The sequence below is a fragment of the Haemorhous mexicanus genome, chromosome Z (genome assembly GCF_027477595.1).
Source record: "Haemorhous mexicanus isolate bHaeMex1 chromosome Z, bHaeMex1.pri, whole genome shotgun sequence".
Classification (NCBI taxonomy): Eukaryota; Metazoa; Chordata; class Aves; order Passeriformes; family Fringillidae; genus Haemorhous; species Haemorhous mexicanus.
This window is the reverse complement of record NC_082381.1, coordinates 11,179,777-11,195,971: the sequence shown is the minus strand read 5'-3', so window position 1 is coordinate 11,195,971 and position 16,195 is coordinate 11,179,777. Positions and strand designations below refer to the sequence as shown.

At 41.5% G+C, this 16,195-nt stretch overlaps 1 protein-coding gene across 3 annotated transcripts in view; it reads left to right on the top strand.

Annotated features, from left to right (window-relative positions):
* The window catches only part of RASGRF2 (Ras protein specific guanine nucleotide releasing factor 2), a 131,648-nt gene that overhangs the window by 60,531 nt on the left and 54,922 nt on the right, over window positions 1-16,195 (top strand). For 2 of the 3 annotated variants that reach the window (XM_059874164.1, XM_059874163.1), the window contains exons 9-15: window positions 944-1,062; window positions 5,633-5,793; window positions 6,789-6,855; window positions 7,659-7,795; window positions 11,078-11,160; window positions 13,534-13,782; window positions 14,505-14,893. In XM_059874164.1, coding sequence (XP_059730147.1) covers window positions 944-1,062; window positions 5,633-5,793; window positions 6,789-6,855; window positions 7,659-7,795; window positions 11,078-11,160; window positions 13,534-13,782; window positions 14,505-14,893 — 1,205 coding nt within the window. Of the gene's footprint in view, window positions 1-943; window positions 1,063-5,632; window positions 5,794-6,788; window positions 6,880-7,658; window positions 7,796-11,077; window positions 11,161-13,533; window positions 13,783-14,504; window positions 14,894-16,195 lie in introns of all 3 variants that reach the window. The other variant, XM_059874162.1, reaches the window with a different exon arrangement.

Below are 16,195 nucleotides of genomic sequence, written 5' to 3'. Positions count from 1 at the left end.
ACAAAGAGACCATGAGTGAACTCCAGGATATAAATATTCAGTGTCTGGAGTATTCACTAAAGATGTGCTTGAAGAATATTTAGTTGTAAAAGATCTGCATGAGCAGATAAATCAACTTTGGACTGGCTTTATCACATAAGTCAGAGTTCACTGCTGATCCAGCTGATTCACCACTGAACACTCAGAACTGGAGTCTGAGACTGATTGATCCTCTCTGCTCATAAAGTCAGTAGAGACCATAAATGTAAAATAAACTGACTCATTTCCATCCCTTGAAGGCAGTTTTGAGGGAGGGAGAGGTACCAGAAAGTGCAGTCTAGTCCTACTTTAGGAAAATATCATTGCAAGAGCATGTAAGCTCCTGGGTTGGTTTCAACACTAAAAAAAAAAAAAAATTATAAAATCTGTATTTTTCTCTGTAAGGGAAGAATGGCTATAGAAAGAACAATAAGAGAAAGGAAATGGTGAAATATAAAAGCTGTGGTTGTTGAGGGGAGGGAAAGGGAAGGGAAGGAAAGGAAAGGAAAGGAAAAAGGACTGATACATTGAATTGTAAAGATGAAACAGGGACAGAGTAGGACACTAAAGCCATGGAGAGGAAATCTAAAATGTGCCCTACACAATTCTAGGCAACACCTTCCTGTTTGTGCATTAAGGATCAGGTTCTCTTCTACCAGCTGTGAGGTGTAACTCAGTGGCATCTGTCAGATGTGCTCAGGAACAGTCACTCTTCTGCCAAATTGGCTCCACTGCTGAAAAATCAAAATGATCACAAGAATGGTTTGAAAAGGAGAGGAAAAAAGGCAGGAGACCTGCTCTGGGGTGATGAGGCACTGGGTGGGAGATCTGTAGCAGGTGGTGAAGGGTGTGCACTGTGTCTTCACAGACACAGCAGGTGTGAGGCACATTTTGGGGAGATAAAGTGCATTTTTGTCCCCAACAGAGTGATGCACGACGAGGTGAGTGACACAGAGAACATCCGGAAGAACCTGGCCATAGAGAGGACCATAGTGGAGGGCTGTGACATACTGCTAGATACCAGCCAAACCTTTATACGCCAAGGTAAGGCATTCCTCTGCAAAGCTGCCCAAAAATCGTGAAAAAAACTGCACTGAAGGCAGCAGGGCTCACACTGCCATCGTCAGGCTGGGCACTGCACTGGGCACTTGTCAGCATCCTGAGCCTGCGCCCTATCCCGGCAGGGTGAGTCACAGAGTGCCCTGAAAACAGGCGATTTTGGGCTGTGTTTGGACCTCAGTTCTGTGCTGCTTTCTGCAGGAAAATCAGCAGCACGTGAGAGGCAAAGCCCCCGTGGGACTGTGATTCACATTCTGCCTGGACTGTGGTCCCAAGGGGATGGAGCAGGGGAAGAGCAGCACTCTTCTCCTCTCTGTCTATTGATGCTAGCTTTGAAAACTCTTTCTGTTGAAATTAGTTACAGCAGAGGTGGAATTTGTTGTTAAGTTCCCAAAAACTCTGCTAGAATAACATTTCTATTTTAAATAAGGGACAGGTTTTTGCCAGGAACTGCAAAACTGGTTACAATTCTTACTTGGTGGTGTTTACTTTAGCTGCTTGTTTTTCTCCCATTTATATAATATTTTACTTTTGGATCTCTTGAAGCAAGTTACTGGGTTTGTACACAATAACTACAGATCTGTAGTGCAGGATTATGACAGGTCTTGCTCCTTTGTGCTGAAAAGCATTAAATATACTCAGGAAAGGTTAGGAATATAATTTAGGTGCATCCCTTCATGAAACCTTTTCCAGATAACCTCAGCAGAACATCTGGTATTTGTTGGGGCCATATTGCACCTGGTAATTAATAGGCTTTCTGTACATTTTATAAAGCATTTTATGCTGTTTCTGTAGTTATGTGGCCAAACTATGAATTTTATGTAATAACTTCCAATATTATTTTTACAATACACTAACAATATTGTTTTTGCAAACCCTATTAAATTACTCGATTCTTCATTACATGTATACATTTTTATCTCTGAGTGTTTTAAGAGGTTTGAATATGGCTTTCAGAAAAAAACTAAGTTGTTTTGCACCCACAGCCAAAAAACTATAATGCTGTGATTATCCTGGGCTGACTTGCACTGTGAAATCTAATTTAAGTTTAGAATTTTTAAAAGATTATTACAATATGTAATACAAATGTGTATTTTTATTTATTGGGGTTTTCCCATTAAAACTGACTGACAGTGTTTTGTCTGTATACCCACTGCTTCATCAGTAAAACGTAGAATTTTTTTCTGTGGGAATCAATCTGTACAAACTTCTGTTGGCTTGTTAGTCCCAGGTAAGTAAATAAATTAAATTCAGATTTATTTCTAGCCACACAGTCAGAGGGCAGTGGACAGGAGTCTGTGTTACACAAGGTTCTATCAGCTTATCTGGTGGAACATCCACTGCCTGTGATTCTGTGCTAGGGCAGAAATCTGAATAAAGCAAATGAAATAATGGAGCCCATTTTCCTTTTGCATCTGACAGTGGGGTCACTTTGGCAGAGGTGTCCATCTCCTCTGGTTTCAGTTAGGCTTCCATTTGTTGTGTTGTTTAGTGTAGATGGGCACAGGAACCTCTTTTCCAGCTTAAAACAGGAGAGAGGAGCCACTGCCTTTGTTCAGGCTTGTTTTGTGCATGGCAATGACAACTTTTTTATGTGTTACAGACTTTTTCTTTTCAAGAATAGATTGACTCTGTTGAGTTGTGCATGTTGAGACCATGGGAACTGTCCCTGGCAGTGTTTTGCAATGCAGATTGTGAATTCTGATTTGAGTTTCTTGGGGTCTGGTTTTCCCTGCCTCTTACTTAGGTACAGATTTTATAGTCAGGCACACAAACAAGTGAGTAACATTTTCTTTGTGAGGCTGAAGGACACTCAGGGACTCTCAAATCTGTTGACATCCAAACGACTGAGCACCCCAAGCACCTCTGGTACCTTCAAACACTGATGCTTCTGCCATCAGCTGCTGTGAATTTACCTCTGCTGATAAAGATATCATAACCACAAAACCATGCAGTAGCTGAAGCTGGAAGGGACTTTGGAAATTACCCATTCCAGTCTCAAAGCAGCACCAGCTGGAGGAGGCTGGTTTCTGCCATGCCCAGTCAGTATTTTGTTGTTTCCAAGGACAGAGACTCCACAGCCTCCCTGAATGAGCAACCTCTGCCAGTGTTTAACCCTCTGAGCAGTAAAAACAAACAAAAAAGAGTAAAAAAGCCTGAAAACCTCCAGCATGGGGAAAGCCAGACTGAGCTGGTAAATCAGGTAGTTCAATGTAGACTTCTGAATGCTTGGGTTTGTTTATAAATCCAGCCTTTTATATTCCTTGGATTGAGCAAAGGCTGAGAGGGTGACTGTTGAAGTACTGAAGTGCTAGAAGTGCTTAAGGCCAGAGGCTGGATAAAAATTTCATGGGATTACACTATTGTTCAAACTATACTGTTAATGAATGTTCTAAAAGTAGAACATTCAATTCACTTGCTCATTGCATCTGTACATTGGCCAATTGTGACAATTTTTTTTCCTTAAGAGGAAATCTGTGGTAGAGCCAATGCCCAGTTTTGTTAACCACTAAAGCCTGATGAGAATGCCCAAGGTCCTTGCTTGGTGTCAGCCAAGGAGATGTGTTCCTCTCTGCACATTTGAAAGAGAGAAAATGCAGTCTCTGTTTTCTGCTTTTAGAGAGAGGTTTGCTCTGTTTTACCTTATTAAACAGTATTTCAGCTCCATGCAATAATATTGTTTAACCTCAGCCCATTATGGCAGAACAGAGCATGTTAGTCCTGAAAGCATTCCAATGAAAATAAAAATAAATAAATAAACAAAAATTACCAGTGACCTTACTTCTGTAAGCATATCATATTTATAGGTACTATTACTCTACTGAGCAAAGCAGAAACAAAATGTACAGATTGAATATTGCTTCCCTAAATGTGTAGATGGAATTTTAGGGAATTTTGTCTGGGAGTTGTTTTGAACATGCTGGCCTTGCAGTGTGGCTTGAGGGACAGTCAGTATAACATGGAAAAGTCACGGTTCCAACACATGGAAATGATCTCCTCCCTCTCTCTTACATCTGAGGCAGGTTGGCTGCTTGTCCAGGGGAAATGCACAACAGCCAGTAAATATTTATGGCTTTGGGTCAGAATGTAAGTGAATCTGAAATGTTCCAAACTCCTCTGCAAAATTCTAGAGCATAGCTTCACTGTTGTGTTTCAGTGACACAAGTTGTGCTATATGTTTAGTCTAAATGTGAAGTGTCTGTCAGAGAATACTGTTCTCTGGCAAATTTACTGCTGTGTAATTTCCCATGTCAGTAGAAGTTTACATGTTAATAATTTAAGGCTACTCAAATATATATAGAGAGAGCTAAGTGTAGAAAAAATGTAGATAAATAGCACCTTTCTCAGTTACTGCAATTTTTCTGTTTCTTAATTTAAGATTGTGTATGTGAACTTTGAGAAAGATAATCCTTTTGACAACACAGAGTAAGAACTGCTAATCTAATATTTCATGGATAATTCTGTCAGGCTGGCATTGTGTCAGGGTGCCACCACTACTTTGAGCTTTGATGCAGCTGTGCCACCTCCTATCTGGAAGGGGCAGGTCAAAGCCTTCTCCTCCTGCTTGTTCTGCTGTGCAGCTCCCTTTGCATCATCAGTTTCTTGGTGCTTCTGTGACCTTGCTCCTATCAGGGAGCTAAGTCAGCTGCCTCTTCCCAGCATTATTTCAGTGCTGGTTTAGCTGTGTGAGTACCTGATGCTAGAACAAGGCACAAACCAGTGTAAAGGTAATAGTGAGGAGAGATGTGTGGGAAGGAGACTAGGAGGTCTCTTGGCTGCCCTGTCTGCTAACAGCAAGTTGTATGGTAGAAATATTTCTGTTTAATCTACAGAGGAGTTGCACTTCACCACCAAATTTAACTCCTGCTCCAAAATTGGAGGTGATACACATGGTGGGATCAATCTGGAAAAGTTGGTCACAGACTGAGATGTGAAACAGCAAGAGAAGCAGAGCTGTCCCCAGCCTGGAGCTCTGCAAAGCAAAATTCAGGCTTATGTAAGCAGGTTCAATTTAGTTCAGGAGTGTTTTACTGGCAACACATTTCAGATGAGCTGTGGAGCACTGACAATTATGCAGTACAAGATGGGAAGAAGAAATGTGCTTCATTTCCAGCTCTCTTGCATGCAGGCACACACACAAACTCTTTTCCATCAAAAAGAACTTTCCCATGTTCTTTCCATTCTCTGTTTCTTTGGTTTGGAACCAGTGTCTTTTGCCAGTGTAGTGGCTGTCAGAGTGGTGTTTGCTGTTCAGCCTCATTTTCTGATCAATGGCTTCTCAGGGTGTTTAATTGCCTAATCAGCCCTGGATCTAATCCTGCCACATACACGAGTGTTAGTCTAGACTGTACTTGAGTCTGTTTATGATAACAAAAAAAGGGAATCTGTGCAGTAAAAAAGGGGTTGACTTGTGCTTAGAAGAGATGCTGATACACATTGATACTGGAATGAAGAGTTGTGTTAATTAATGTAATAGTCTTCAATGAATGAACAGCTTGAGCACTGCCTACTAAATATTACTGTAATACAGTAGATTTTGCACCTTCATTACCAGGTTCCCTTATCCAGGTCCCCTCAGTTGAGAGGGGAAAACTGAGTAAAGTTCGCTTGGGCTCGTTGTCTTTGAAGAAAGAAGGAGAAAGACAATGCTTCTTGTTTACAAAACACTTCTTAATTTGTACAAGAAGTTCAGGAGGAAAACTGCATCTCCTTAAGGTATGGACTTCATAATATGATTCAATTTTCAAAATGAAAACACATCTTTGGTGAACTGCCAACATTTTGCTGCTTTATGGGTTTTGTGTGAGCATTGCAGTAGTGGTTAAAAACAAAAGCGGGGTGGTGCACAATGTTTAACTGCTTTATCTTTTCATTGCAAAGAATAGAGTTCAGTCAATTTCCTTTTATTAGACCCAGTTAATTCTAGTAAACTGGGGATTAGAAACCAGGCATTGATGTATCTATTTGTTTGAAGTGGTGAATAAATTCAGTGTATGTAGCACTGAATTTAAGTCAGTTTTTAGTGCATAAATCTGTCAGTACAACCCTGCAGAATTGCCAAAGAACATTTTCCAGAGCTCTAATAAAATTAATTTTCAAAGTCATTTCAGTTTTCCTGAACAGCATGTTCTCGTAAAATAAAATGTCATCTAAGAACAATCTAGTTATATTTGTTGAGAATCAGTCTTTCATAGTGCTGGCTGGTGGGTAAAGGGATGTTGGTAGTTCATGGAGTGGGTTACATTGAATGGAATTTTAATTTGGCATACCAGGAGGTTATTAAGGGTCATCTGCTTTCCCACTTTGCACTTCTTACATAGTTCAAGTACTTATGCAAAATAAATAGAGTCTAATACAACCTTTTAAAAAATGTTCATGCATTTCACTTAAATTCAGAAGATGAAATTCTAGTTAACTTTTTTGGAACTTGTGATCAAGTCTATGTGTGCCATAAATTGAAGCATGGTAAAAGTGAAAGAAGTTTTGTGCATTGTACAAATTAATCCTATTAATCTGCTGGATTCAGAAAACCATATTTAATCAGTTTGAGTTTAGTTCTTTGAGGAAAAAATGTGCATCATGAAATTGATGTGTCTTCCTAAGAGCTCTGAGTAATGTAAAATGTTAGAGTCAGGCCTGTCAACATTTAAAAAAACCTGTGACAAATGGGAATAAATAACATTTGTGTGAAATGTGCTTTGTTTCCACAGACAGGAGGTGTTCTGTCTCTGATAGAATGCACACTGGTCGAGGAGACAGAAGCGAGTGATGATGATTGTAAGTTAAATTCAGCTGTCAGTAGTAAGTACAGTTTCTAGTTTCCTAAAATTAGTACCCTTTTTTATTTTTTCATAAGAGCAAATAGATATGTTGTTGTGAAATCAGTAGAATACAGTCTAAAACTGATCCATTAAAATTGCTGTTCCAATAATGGACATGCTGGCTTGGATGGGTCATTGCTTTGTTGTATTTGTTGATGCTGTTAACACCCCTTACTGGATTTTCAAGAGGGTTGGCTGGAGAAATGTGGCTTTTGTAGTCAAGTTCATCCAGAGCATCTCAGAAAATAAAATAAAAATTAATATTTCTGAAAATAAAAAAAAAAAAAAAAGCCTTAAATAAGCTGCATAATAATTTGCTTTCTGGAACACAGGGAAGTTGATTTGGAAGAATTAATGGGAACTTTTTTGCCTTGGGCTCCCCACAAATCTGGAGTGCAAGCTTATTCAAATGGCATTACAAAATACAGTCTCAGGCTGATTTTATTGTTACTCCTTTTGTCTGCCATCCTGCAGTTTGTCAAGTTTGCACTTGAATTGTGAAAGAAGTTTTATTAATTTGAGTGATACTTGTAGTATGGTGAGGATGTATTAGCATAAAATTGTTATAAGAAACTTTATCTTGAAGAGCAAATCCCAATATGTGAACAACAGAATGACTTGTTGGATACCTAATTGGATTTGCTCTTTATCAGCAAGATGTTTTATAGCTTTTCCATTGTAAATGAAATCACTGTTTTCTTTGTCTTACACTGTGACATTTAATGGTGTGACTTTTCTTCTCCCTCTCTGGCTGTAAAGCAAAAGGTTCTGGGCAAGTGTTTGGACACCTGGATTTCAAGCTGATAGTGGAGCCCACGGATGCTCCTCCTTTCACTGTTGTGCTTTTGGCCCCATCGCGGCAGGAGAAAGCCGCGTGGACAAGTGACATCAGCCAGGTACCTCAGTGCTTTTGTGTCTTGGTGTGAACAGCCAGGTGTCTGCTGAGGGAGGCAGGAACCTCCCCTGAAATGGAAAATGCAACCCCCTCCCTCTGAATTATTGTGATTTTGAAGCTAAGGGGCTCTCAGGCAAAGATATGGGAGTAGCAATAACAGTTATTTACCAGAAGAATTAAAAATACAAATGCAATAGTACAAAACACCAAAACAAACCACTGCCAGAGTCAGAGCATGCCCTGTCCCCATGTGTCAGGGTGGTGGCACAGTCCCATCCCAGGGGGCTCAGGGTGGTGGCACAGTCCCATCCCAGGGGGGCTCAGGGTGGTGGCACAGTCCCATCCCAGGGTGGCACAGGGTGGTGGCACAGTCCCATCCCAGGGTGGCACAGTCCCACCCCGGGGGGCTCAGGGTGGTGGCACAGTCCCATCCCAGGGGGGCTCAGGCTGGTGGCACAGTCCCATCCCAGGGGGCTCAGGGTGGTGGCACAGTCCCATCCCAGGGGGGCTCAGGGTGGTGGCACAGCCCCATCCCAGGGGGGCTCAGGGTGGTGGCACAGTCCCATCCCAGGGGGGCTCAGGGTGGGGGCACAGTCCCATCCCAGGGGGGCTCAGCCCTCCTGCAGTGCCAGCTGTGGTTCTGCTGGAGCAGGGATCCTGCACAAGGGGGGAGTTTTCCTCTGCAGCTCCAGGGCTGCTGGAGATGGGCCTGCTCTCCCTCTGGGAATGCAGGGCAGCAGAAAGCTGCTCCTCTGGGAATGCAATGGGCAGAGGCTGCTGGGGTGTCCCAAACCTCAGATTGGATCCAGGCAGGAATGCTTGGCTCCTCCCCTGGGTGGAGCATCTCCCCATGGGATGGTGGAATCTGATCAGCCCTGCAGGGACACTCCCTGGCCATGGACAGAAGGTAATTAATAATGAATGGGCCATGGACAGCAGAGATCTCCTGGAGGGAGGATGGGCTGTGGCAGAGATAAAGAAAATGCCCCATGAACAGAGGAGAACTGCTCCCCCTCTGACAGATGGGAATGGAACACACACCCCAATTTCCAACCTAAGACATTTTCTCACCTGGTTTTGGTGAGGTCTTCCTTCACTCTGTGCTTCTGAAAACCAGCCTGACCCAGGGGTGATGAGCAGCTTTGACTTGCTCTGAAAAACCATTAGTGTTGCCTGTTCTCCTCAAAATTCTGTCATTGCATTTGAGTCTCCAGGGAAGTGTATTTCTCAAAAACAGAGATGGGGTATAAATTTCCAAACTGTCCATGGACAAACATAGTGGTAAGCATTTTTATGTCTAAGGAGAGCCCATTTAGACAGATATTTTGATTTAAGAAGAAAGTTAGTACTGGTTTATTCCTGATTTTCATACAGATCAAAACCACCTGAATTCTAGAGTGAAAATTATACCATATCACATCAATAATGAAGTAAGAAAATGGGATAAACTCTTTTTTCCACCAAAAATGAATACTAACAAACCATTATAAATAATTACTGAGCATTCTGACAGTATGCAGGAACTGTCTGTGTTGTGAATGAACAAAAAGGTATTTTAAATTTTTTAAATGTCAGGGATAAGTTGTTGAGGGTTTTTTAAATTGCTTTTACTTTAAACATAATAGACAAACTTTGTCATAATCTATTTGTGGAAAGAAGTTGAATGCAGAAAAAAACCCAAAAACCCTGAACTTCCAGCTAACCAGAGCTAAATCAAGGCTATTTGTGTTTTGTTTATGCACACAAACAAGAACATACATCTCTCATAGTTCTGAATTCAGGTCCTGTGCTCTATTAATTTAGAGAGAAGTAGCTGATTAGAGGAATATCAGCATGGAATGTCATGCATTTCCAAAGTTGCTATCATTGCTGGCAACATCTCCAGATGAATCATCATCATAATGAGGAGAAATTGCTGAAAAAATAAGAATTCTGACTTATTTTGTGCCAGATTAACAATTTTGAAAGAACAAAAATAGGCAAATAAAAATTTCAAAATACAGTATGAGCTACAACTTGCTGTCTTACAGACAGACCTGGTTGGAGAATTCTTTACGAAACAGATTTTCACTGAATTATTGTTGTTCCATTGACATGTAAATTACTGGAGTTATTTGCTGGCAAAGAAAGACTATTTAAGAATGCTACTAAGTCCATTCTTAGCCTATATTATAATAATGATAAAAATAATCTGATACCATGATTGGTGCTACGGGCTTCTTTGAAATATTTCAAGGTCAGATAGAAGAAATATAAGTACTTCCATGAAATGTGTTTCTCACTGCTTTTAGGTAATGATTTGAGAAAATCATACTGTGAATTACTGCAGCTGCACTTTCCAAATAATCTTAAAATCCTGAATTGAAACCCACATAAAACTGCGTAGATGATATTTTAAATTTATAACTATAGATGTAATCTAAACCTGAAGAGGCCTGTGAATATCAGGTTTGAGCAATTCAATATCAGTCGTTGGTTTGAAGTGAAGTGTTCCACAGCCTGAAGGCAGCATGTATTCTTGAATCAGGATAAACGTGTGTGATAATTTCTGAAACCCCTTTTTACTGATGTAAGGAGATTGTCCCTATATATATATATATATTTATATTTATATGAGTATTTATTTATATACATATATATGTATGAATAAATGTAGAAAGTGTAATGAAGACAAGAGCCCTGTAGGGTTTGGTAGAGGTTCAGCCCCTTCCCCAGTTCTGTTCCCTTCTTTGGGCTCATCTGAGTGCACTTGCAAGTCCCTCCTAATTCCCAGCCTCAAACATTTTTACAAGGGTTTGCAGGGAGCAGCTTGGACAGGTTCCTCACAGCTGCATTTCATAAGGAGCACCACTTAAATTTGTTTTTACAAATGCATTTCTGGAAGCTTTTATATTCCCTTCTGGGGTTTTGCACAGAGTAGAGGTTAAGGTATTACTGTACCCCTTGGAGTGTAAAGCCTTCTGACTTGTTCTGACTTTCAAGCTTACACTCTTTCGGGAAACACTAGAAATAATGAGTTTTGTTCCCTTTCAAAGGAGCTTCAAAGGAAATATCACTTCCAACTCAAAGTACTAAATCATGTGGAAAAAAAAGGTTTCTGAATGGAATACCCTGAGAGGCAAAGGCTAGAGAAGCATGTTGACTCTAATTCTTGCATCACTGCTTCTCATTTGAGAAAATACCTTGTCTTAATCAGCCCATACCCTGCAAAAGCTGTGCTTTGAGCTTCTAGGGGTATGAAAAGTGTTTTGACTTTAACAGTTTTCAATGTTTATTTCCACAGTGCATTGATAATATAAGGTGCAATGGATTAATGACAATAGTGTTTGAAGAAAACTCCAAAGTCACAGTGCCACATATGATCAAGTAAGTGCAACAGAGAACAAAAGAGATCGTTGTGTTTCTTCAATAAAAAATTCAACAAGAGAAAGCGTGTTTAGAGAATGCAAACCTTTAATTTTTTTCCTCTCATTTTGGTTGAATGGAACTGATTCTCGATCCCAAAATATATATTTTCAAATCCCTTTCTTGGAGTTGTAGAGATAACTCAGAGTGGTGAACTGTCTATTCACAGTGTTGGATCACAATTTAAGTTTTTCTGGATTTTGAGTAGTTGGCTTCAGTTATGCCTCAGATGAATGATTTTGTTCTTAGCTGTTCCCTGTCATCTCATAATTTTATTGGACATTTTTACAATGTCTTCAGAATTTATGTGACTCCAGACAAGTACCATTTTCAAAGGTATTTTGTTATATTAGCCAAAGTTTTTTTAGCCAAAGTTCTCTGTATTTCTGTTATTTCTGGTAAAAAAATATTTTCTCTCATAATTTTAACTGATCACATCAAAGATGCATCATTGTTTATAAGGCTGTTTCCCTTACCTTTGGGTTCTCTCATTATACTGCAGTAAGTGTTTTTTCTTTCCAGTGAGATATTTTCAGTACATGATTCCAGATTTTTAACACAGCTTGGATCTTCTGCATACCACACTTTACAGGAGTTTTACTTATTAGAATCCAATGAATATATAAGTAAATGAAACACAAGGATAGACATAAAACTATTTTGTTTCTCACTATTATCTGTCACTTCTCTTGGTTTCTCAAATGCCTCTTCTGTAGTTGATTCCTCTCCTCTGTGCTTAGAAATGGGAGAGAGAAAGCTTCTGGGAATGCACTGTTAGGGCACACACCTTTGATCCCTGGAAATAAGGCATTTTTTTTCTCCTCAGCTTTATTCCAGGAACTCTCCAGTGCATAAAAACTTCTGTCACCTGATGAGTTTTGAAAGTACATTTGTCCCCTTTCAAAGTACAGCAGGACCTGAGTCCCCATGCCAACAGAAAGGAATATTAATTCTGAAGAACATACAGGACCTTCACAACAGACACAGATTTGTGTTCTCCTTAAGTTTGACTTGCCTGATGTGCAGCACAGTTTGACTTTCAGAGTCAGATGTCATTGGATGATACAAACAAAAAATGGCCACGTTTTGGAGGCCTAGTTTAAGAAATGAGATTTTGTTGTTGGTGGTTCTTTTATGTAATAAAGTGTAGAATTGTGTGGAATATCCTGATCTTTCTTTTGAGAAAGTCCAATAATTTGTAACAAAAAGATGGGGTGTATTGAAAATTGCTTCACTTAGTATTCATCCTGTTTATTTACAAACAAAGCAAAACAGAATTTGAGGGGGAAACCCCTCCATTATGGGTATGGTTATGTAAAGGATTCTTTTTTTTTTATTTACAAGTAGAAATTTATTGGTTTTTGGTTTTGATTTTTTCACTAAAGTAAAACTTTTTCTTGGTTTCTGAATTGAAATTTGAGATGTTTTGTGCTGTTCCCTCTTTCTTCTCTTAAAACAAAAAGTAAGTCTTGGAGCTGAAGGCAGGTGTTAATTTGCAGGTAAGCCTTAAACCTAGTTAAGGGATTAATTTTTAGGATCCATTACTTTATTTTAGATAAAGCTTGATCCCAGCAGAAAACATTGCAATGAATTATTCCACACTGAGATTTTAGTCATATTGACCTATGGGCCACAATAGCCTGAATGCAACAAGAGGAGACAATTCTGCCACCTGTTACATTTCAGAAATGTCAGCATGATTAACAGTTTCTTAGGCTTTGAAGTGTAAAACATTTACCAGAAATAAAATTTAAGTTCCCTGAGTTACAGAAGCAGTTGTCACCACAAATTAAAAGTTTTCCTGCATTGATGAAACACAATAGTACATAAATATTTGCTGCTTTTGTGTTGAGAGGAACAGCTAAAGGGCTACCACTCCTTTGATGCCTTGAGAGGCTGCCTAGAACAGAAGGGATTTATTAAAAGGCCTTCAAAGAGCACAACTTGGGCAATACAAGGACCTGGCTGTGGCTACACCCAAGATGGACCCCAAGTCATGAATTCTCACACTTCTATAAGTTTGGTCCATGTCCATACTGGGGTTCAGTGTCCAATCCCAGGTTCTGCAGTCCCACCCTCCCAGACTGCTCTCCTCCATTCCCTGCTGTTTGCACTTTTTGGGCTGAAGCTGCAGCGGTGTCCTTGGTTCTGGGGCTAGACAAGGATTGTTCTGTGGGACTGAGCTGTGAGGAGAGCTGCTGGCACTTTCTGTGGAGTTCAGAGTTAAGTGCTAATGCAGCAGAGAATCTGGAAAATATGACAGCTCAAACTTAAGGCATCACCTTAGCCATGATCGCTCATTGGTAAAGTGTTTTAAATTTGACTTTTGTGTAGATCCGATGCTCGTCTTCACAGAGATGACATTGATATTTGCTTCAGCAAAACACTGAATTCCTGCAAAGTCCCCCAGATCCGCTACGCGAGCGTGGAGCGTCTCTTGGAGCGGCTGACGGACCTGCGGTTCCTGAGCATCGACTTCCTCAACACCTTCCTGCACACCTACCGCATCTTCACCACCGCCGCCGTGGTGCTGGAGAAGCTCTCTGACATCTACAGGCGCCCCTTCACCTCCATTCCTGTCAGGTGAGCCCGGCGTCGGCATCTTCCTGGGACCTCTCTCTCACAGATTTCTGGGAGAGATATCACGGCTTCGGTTGTTGCTTTTTTTGTGGGCGTTTTTCTCATTATTTTCTGCTTGTAAATAATCTAAGAGAAAGGTTCTTAGTGTGTAAACAGGATGCCAGTTTTATGGAGGGTCTGTCTCAGCTCTATGCCCAAGCTTTGGGGGCAAAGTGTCGCACAGATTTTGCAGTGCCATGCAGATTTGCTCACAACTGAAGCTTTTTCACTGAAATCTGTTCAGTGTTTGCTACCATGTGTCACATTCACATTTTCTGAAAAAATCCCTTCACCCAGGAGTTTTTTCCTGGGAAGCTGAGAAGCCTCAGAGATAAAGGAAAACAAATATTATCTCATTTGCTTCTCCTGTGTTTTGCTGCTTTGGAATGTGTTTGGAGATTGTTTATCCACAGGTGCTTGTTTCATTGGATTCTGGTGAGTTGTTTTCACTCATTGTCCAATCAGTGCCAAGCTGTGTTGAGACTCTGGCGAGAGTCACGAGTTTTCATTATTAGCTTTTTAGCCTTCTGTAAGTATCCTTTCTGTATTCTTTATTATAATGCAGTATCATAAAATAATAAATTAGCCTTCTGAGAACATGGAGTCAGATTCATCATTCCTTCCTTCATCGGGGCACCCCGCAAATACAATAACTGTGTTGCTCTTTTTGTGTTTCTGCCTCTCAGGTCCTTGGAGCTGTTCTTTGCCACCAGTCAGAACAACAGAGGGGAGTACCTGGCTGACGGAAAGTCGCCACACCTGTGCCGCAAGTTTTCTTCACCTCCTCCCCTGTCCCTCTCCAGGACCTCCTCACCTGCCAGGACCCGCAAACTCTCCCTGACCTCCCCGCTGAACTCCAGGATCGGTGCCCTGGACCTCTCAGCCTCGTCTGTGGCCAGCAGCCCTACCTCAAACTACAGCCCGGCCACGTCCCCGCCGCCCACGGGCAGCAAGGCGCCGCTGGACCTGAGCCGGGGGCTGTCATCCCCCGAGCAGAGCCCGGGCTCGGCCGAGGACAGCCTGGAGAACCCACGCCTGGACCTCTGCAACAAGCTGAGGAGGAGCATCCGCAGAGGTATTCCATACCCACGGAGCGCTGGCATCCAGCCTGCTGCTGGCTGCTTGTCACCAGTGGGCGTGGGGCTTTGGATAAGTCACTGCCTTTTGCCCAGGCCTCTGGCAGCAGGCAGCAGCTTTATTGGAGTGCCCAGCACCCCAAAAGCCACTCTGGTTCACAAGTTCCTTAATAATGGCTGGTTCGGTCTATTGGAGAATGAATGGTTATTTAATAGACAGAAAACTAACAGATGTAAGACTTAAAACGAGCTAATACTACACAGGAATAGGGACAAAAAGAAAAACTACCAATACATATACACAGCATGAGGTTAAAGGTACCTATTAATGTTACAGCTAGTGAAGAAATAATACAATTTAGGATTCAATGCCTCTTCCCACCCAGTTGTTGGTGGGGCAGACATTGAGATCCTTTCCCTCAATCCCCAGGGAAGCATCCATGGAATCTGTGTCCAAACTCCAGGGAAAAGGCTCAAACACTTTCTGGGTGTAGGAGGCGTTTGCCTCTGTGGTAACTTGTGTGTCTTTTACAGTTTGTGAAAGAGTCAGGAATATTTCTTTGATCTCTTCCCACATCTGCTCTCCAGAGTGAGATGTTGATTCTGAGCTGGGGCCCGAGCCCTTTTGGTGCTGGAGATGATGCCTTTGGGCCTTGCAGCCTGGGTCATCTCTTCATATCTGCACCCACTGTCTGTGGTAGGGAGGGGAGGACAGTCCTGGCACGCTGCTGCTCCTCTGGTCGAGGTTCTGCTGTGCTCTCTGTTGCCAGCCCTTTGCTGCTCCTTCCCAGGAGCAGCAGCATAGCAAAGCCATAGGATCACAGAATGCTCTGGGTGGGAAGGGACCTTAGAGCTCATCTCGTTCCAACCCACAGCACCTTGTCTGTTTTCACTTCAGTGCAGCGTAAGGAGAAAGGCAGAAGAGAATATTTGATGCCAGTTGTGTTTGCTGAGGTGAGAGATTTTTGAGTTGTACCATGTACAGCAGGAAATGAAATATTAAGTTAAAAAGAAAGACCTAACAGCTTTAACATGTTTGCATAGGGGGCTGGTTTTCCAGAGAGATTCCATCAGTAATCCAAATAAATAATGCCTGTGATGTGCTTGGTATGTCGGTGACATTTGTACCAGGTGGTGTGAATGTCACCTGGTTATCCCTCCAGAAGGTACAAGTCTAAAATAGATTAATTGCTCCTGAGCAATGTTTCCTCTAGGGATTCTGTAAGGCACCTTGGAATAGATTCTACTTCCAGAGGGTTGAAGCCAGTTGATAAAAGGCTCCATGTGGGCATCTAGGGTTG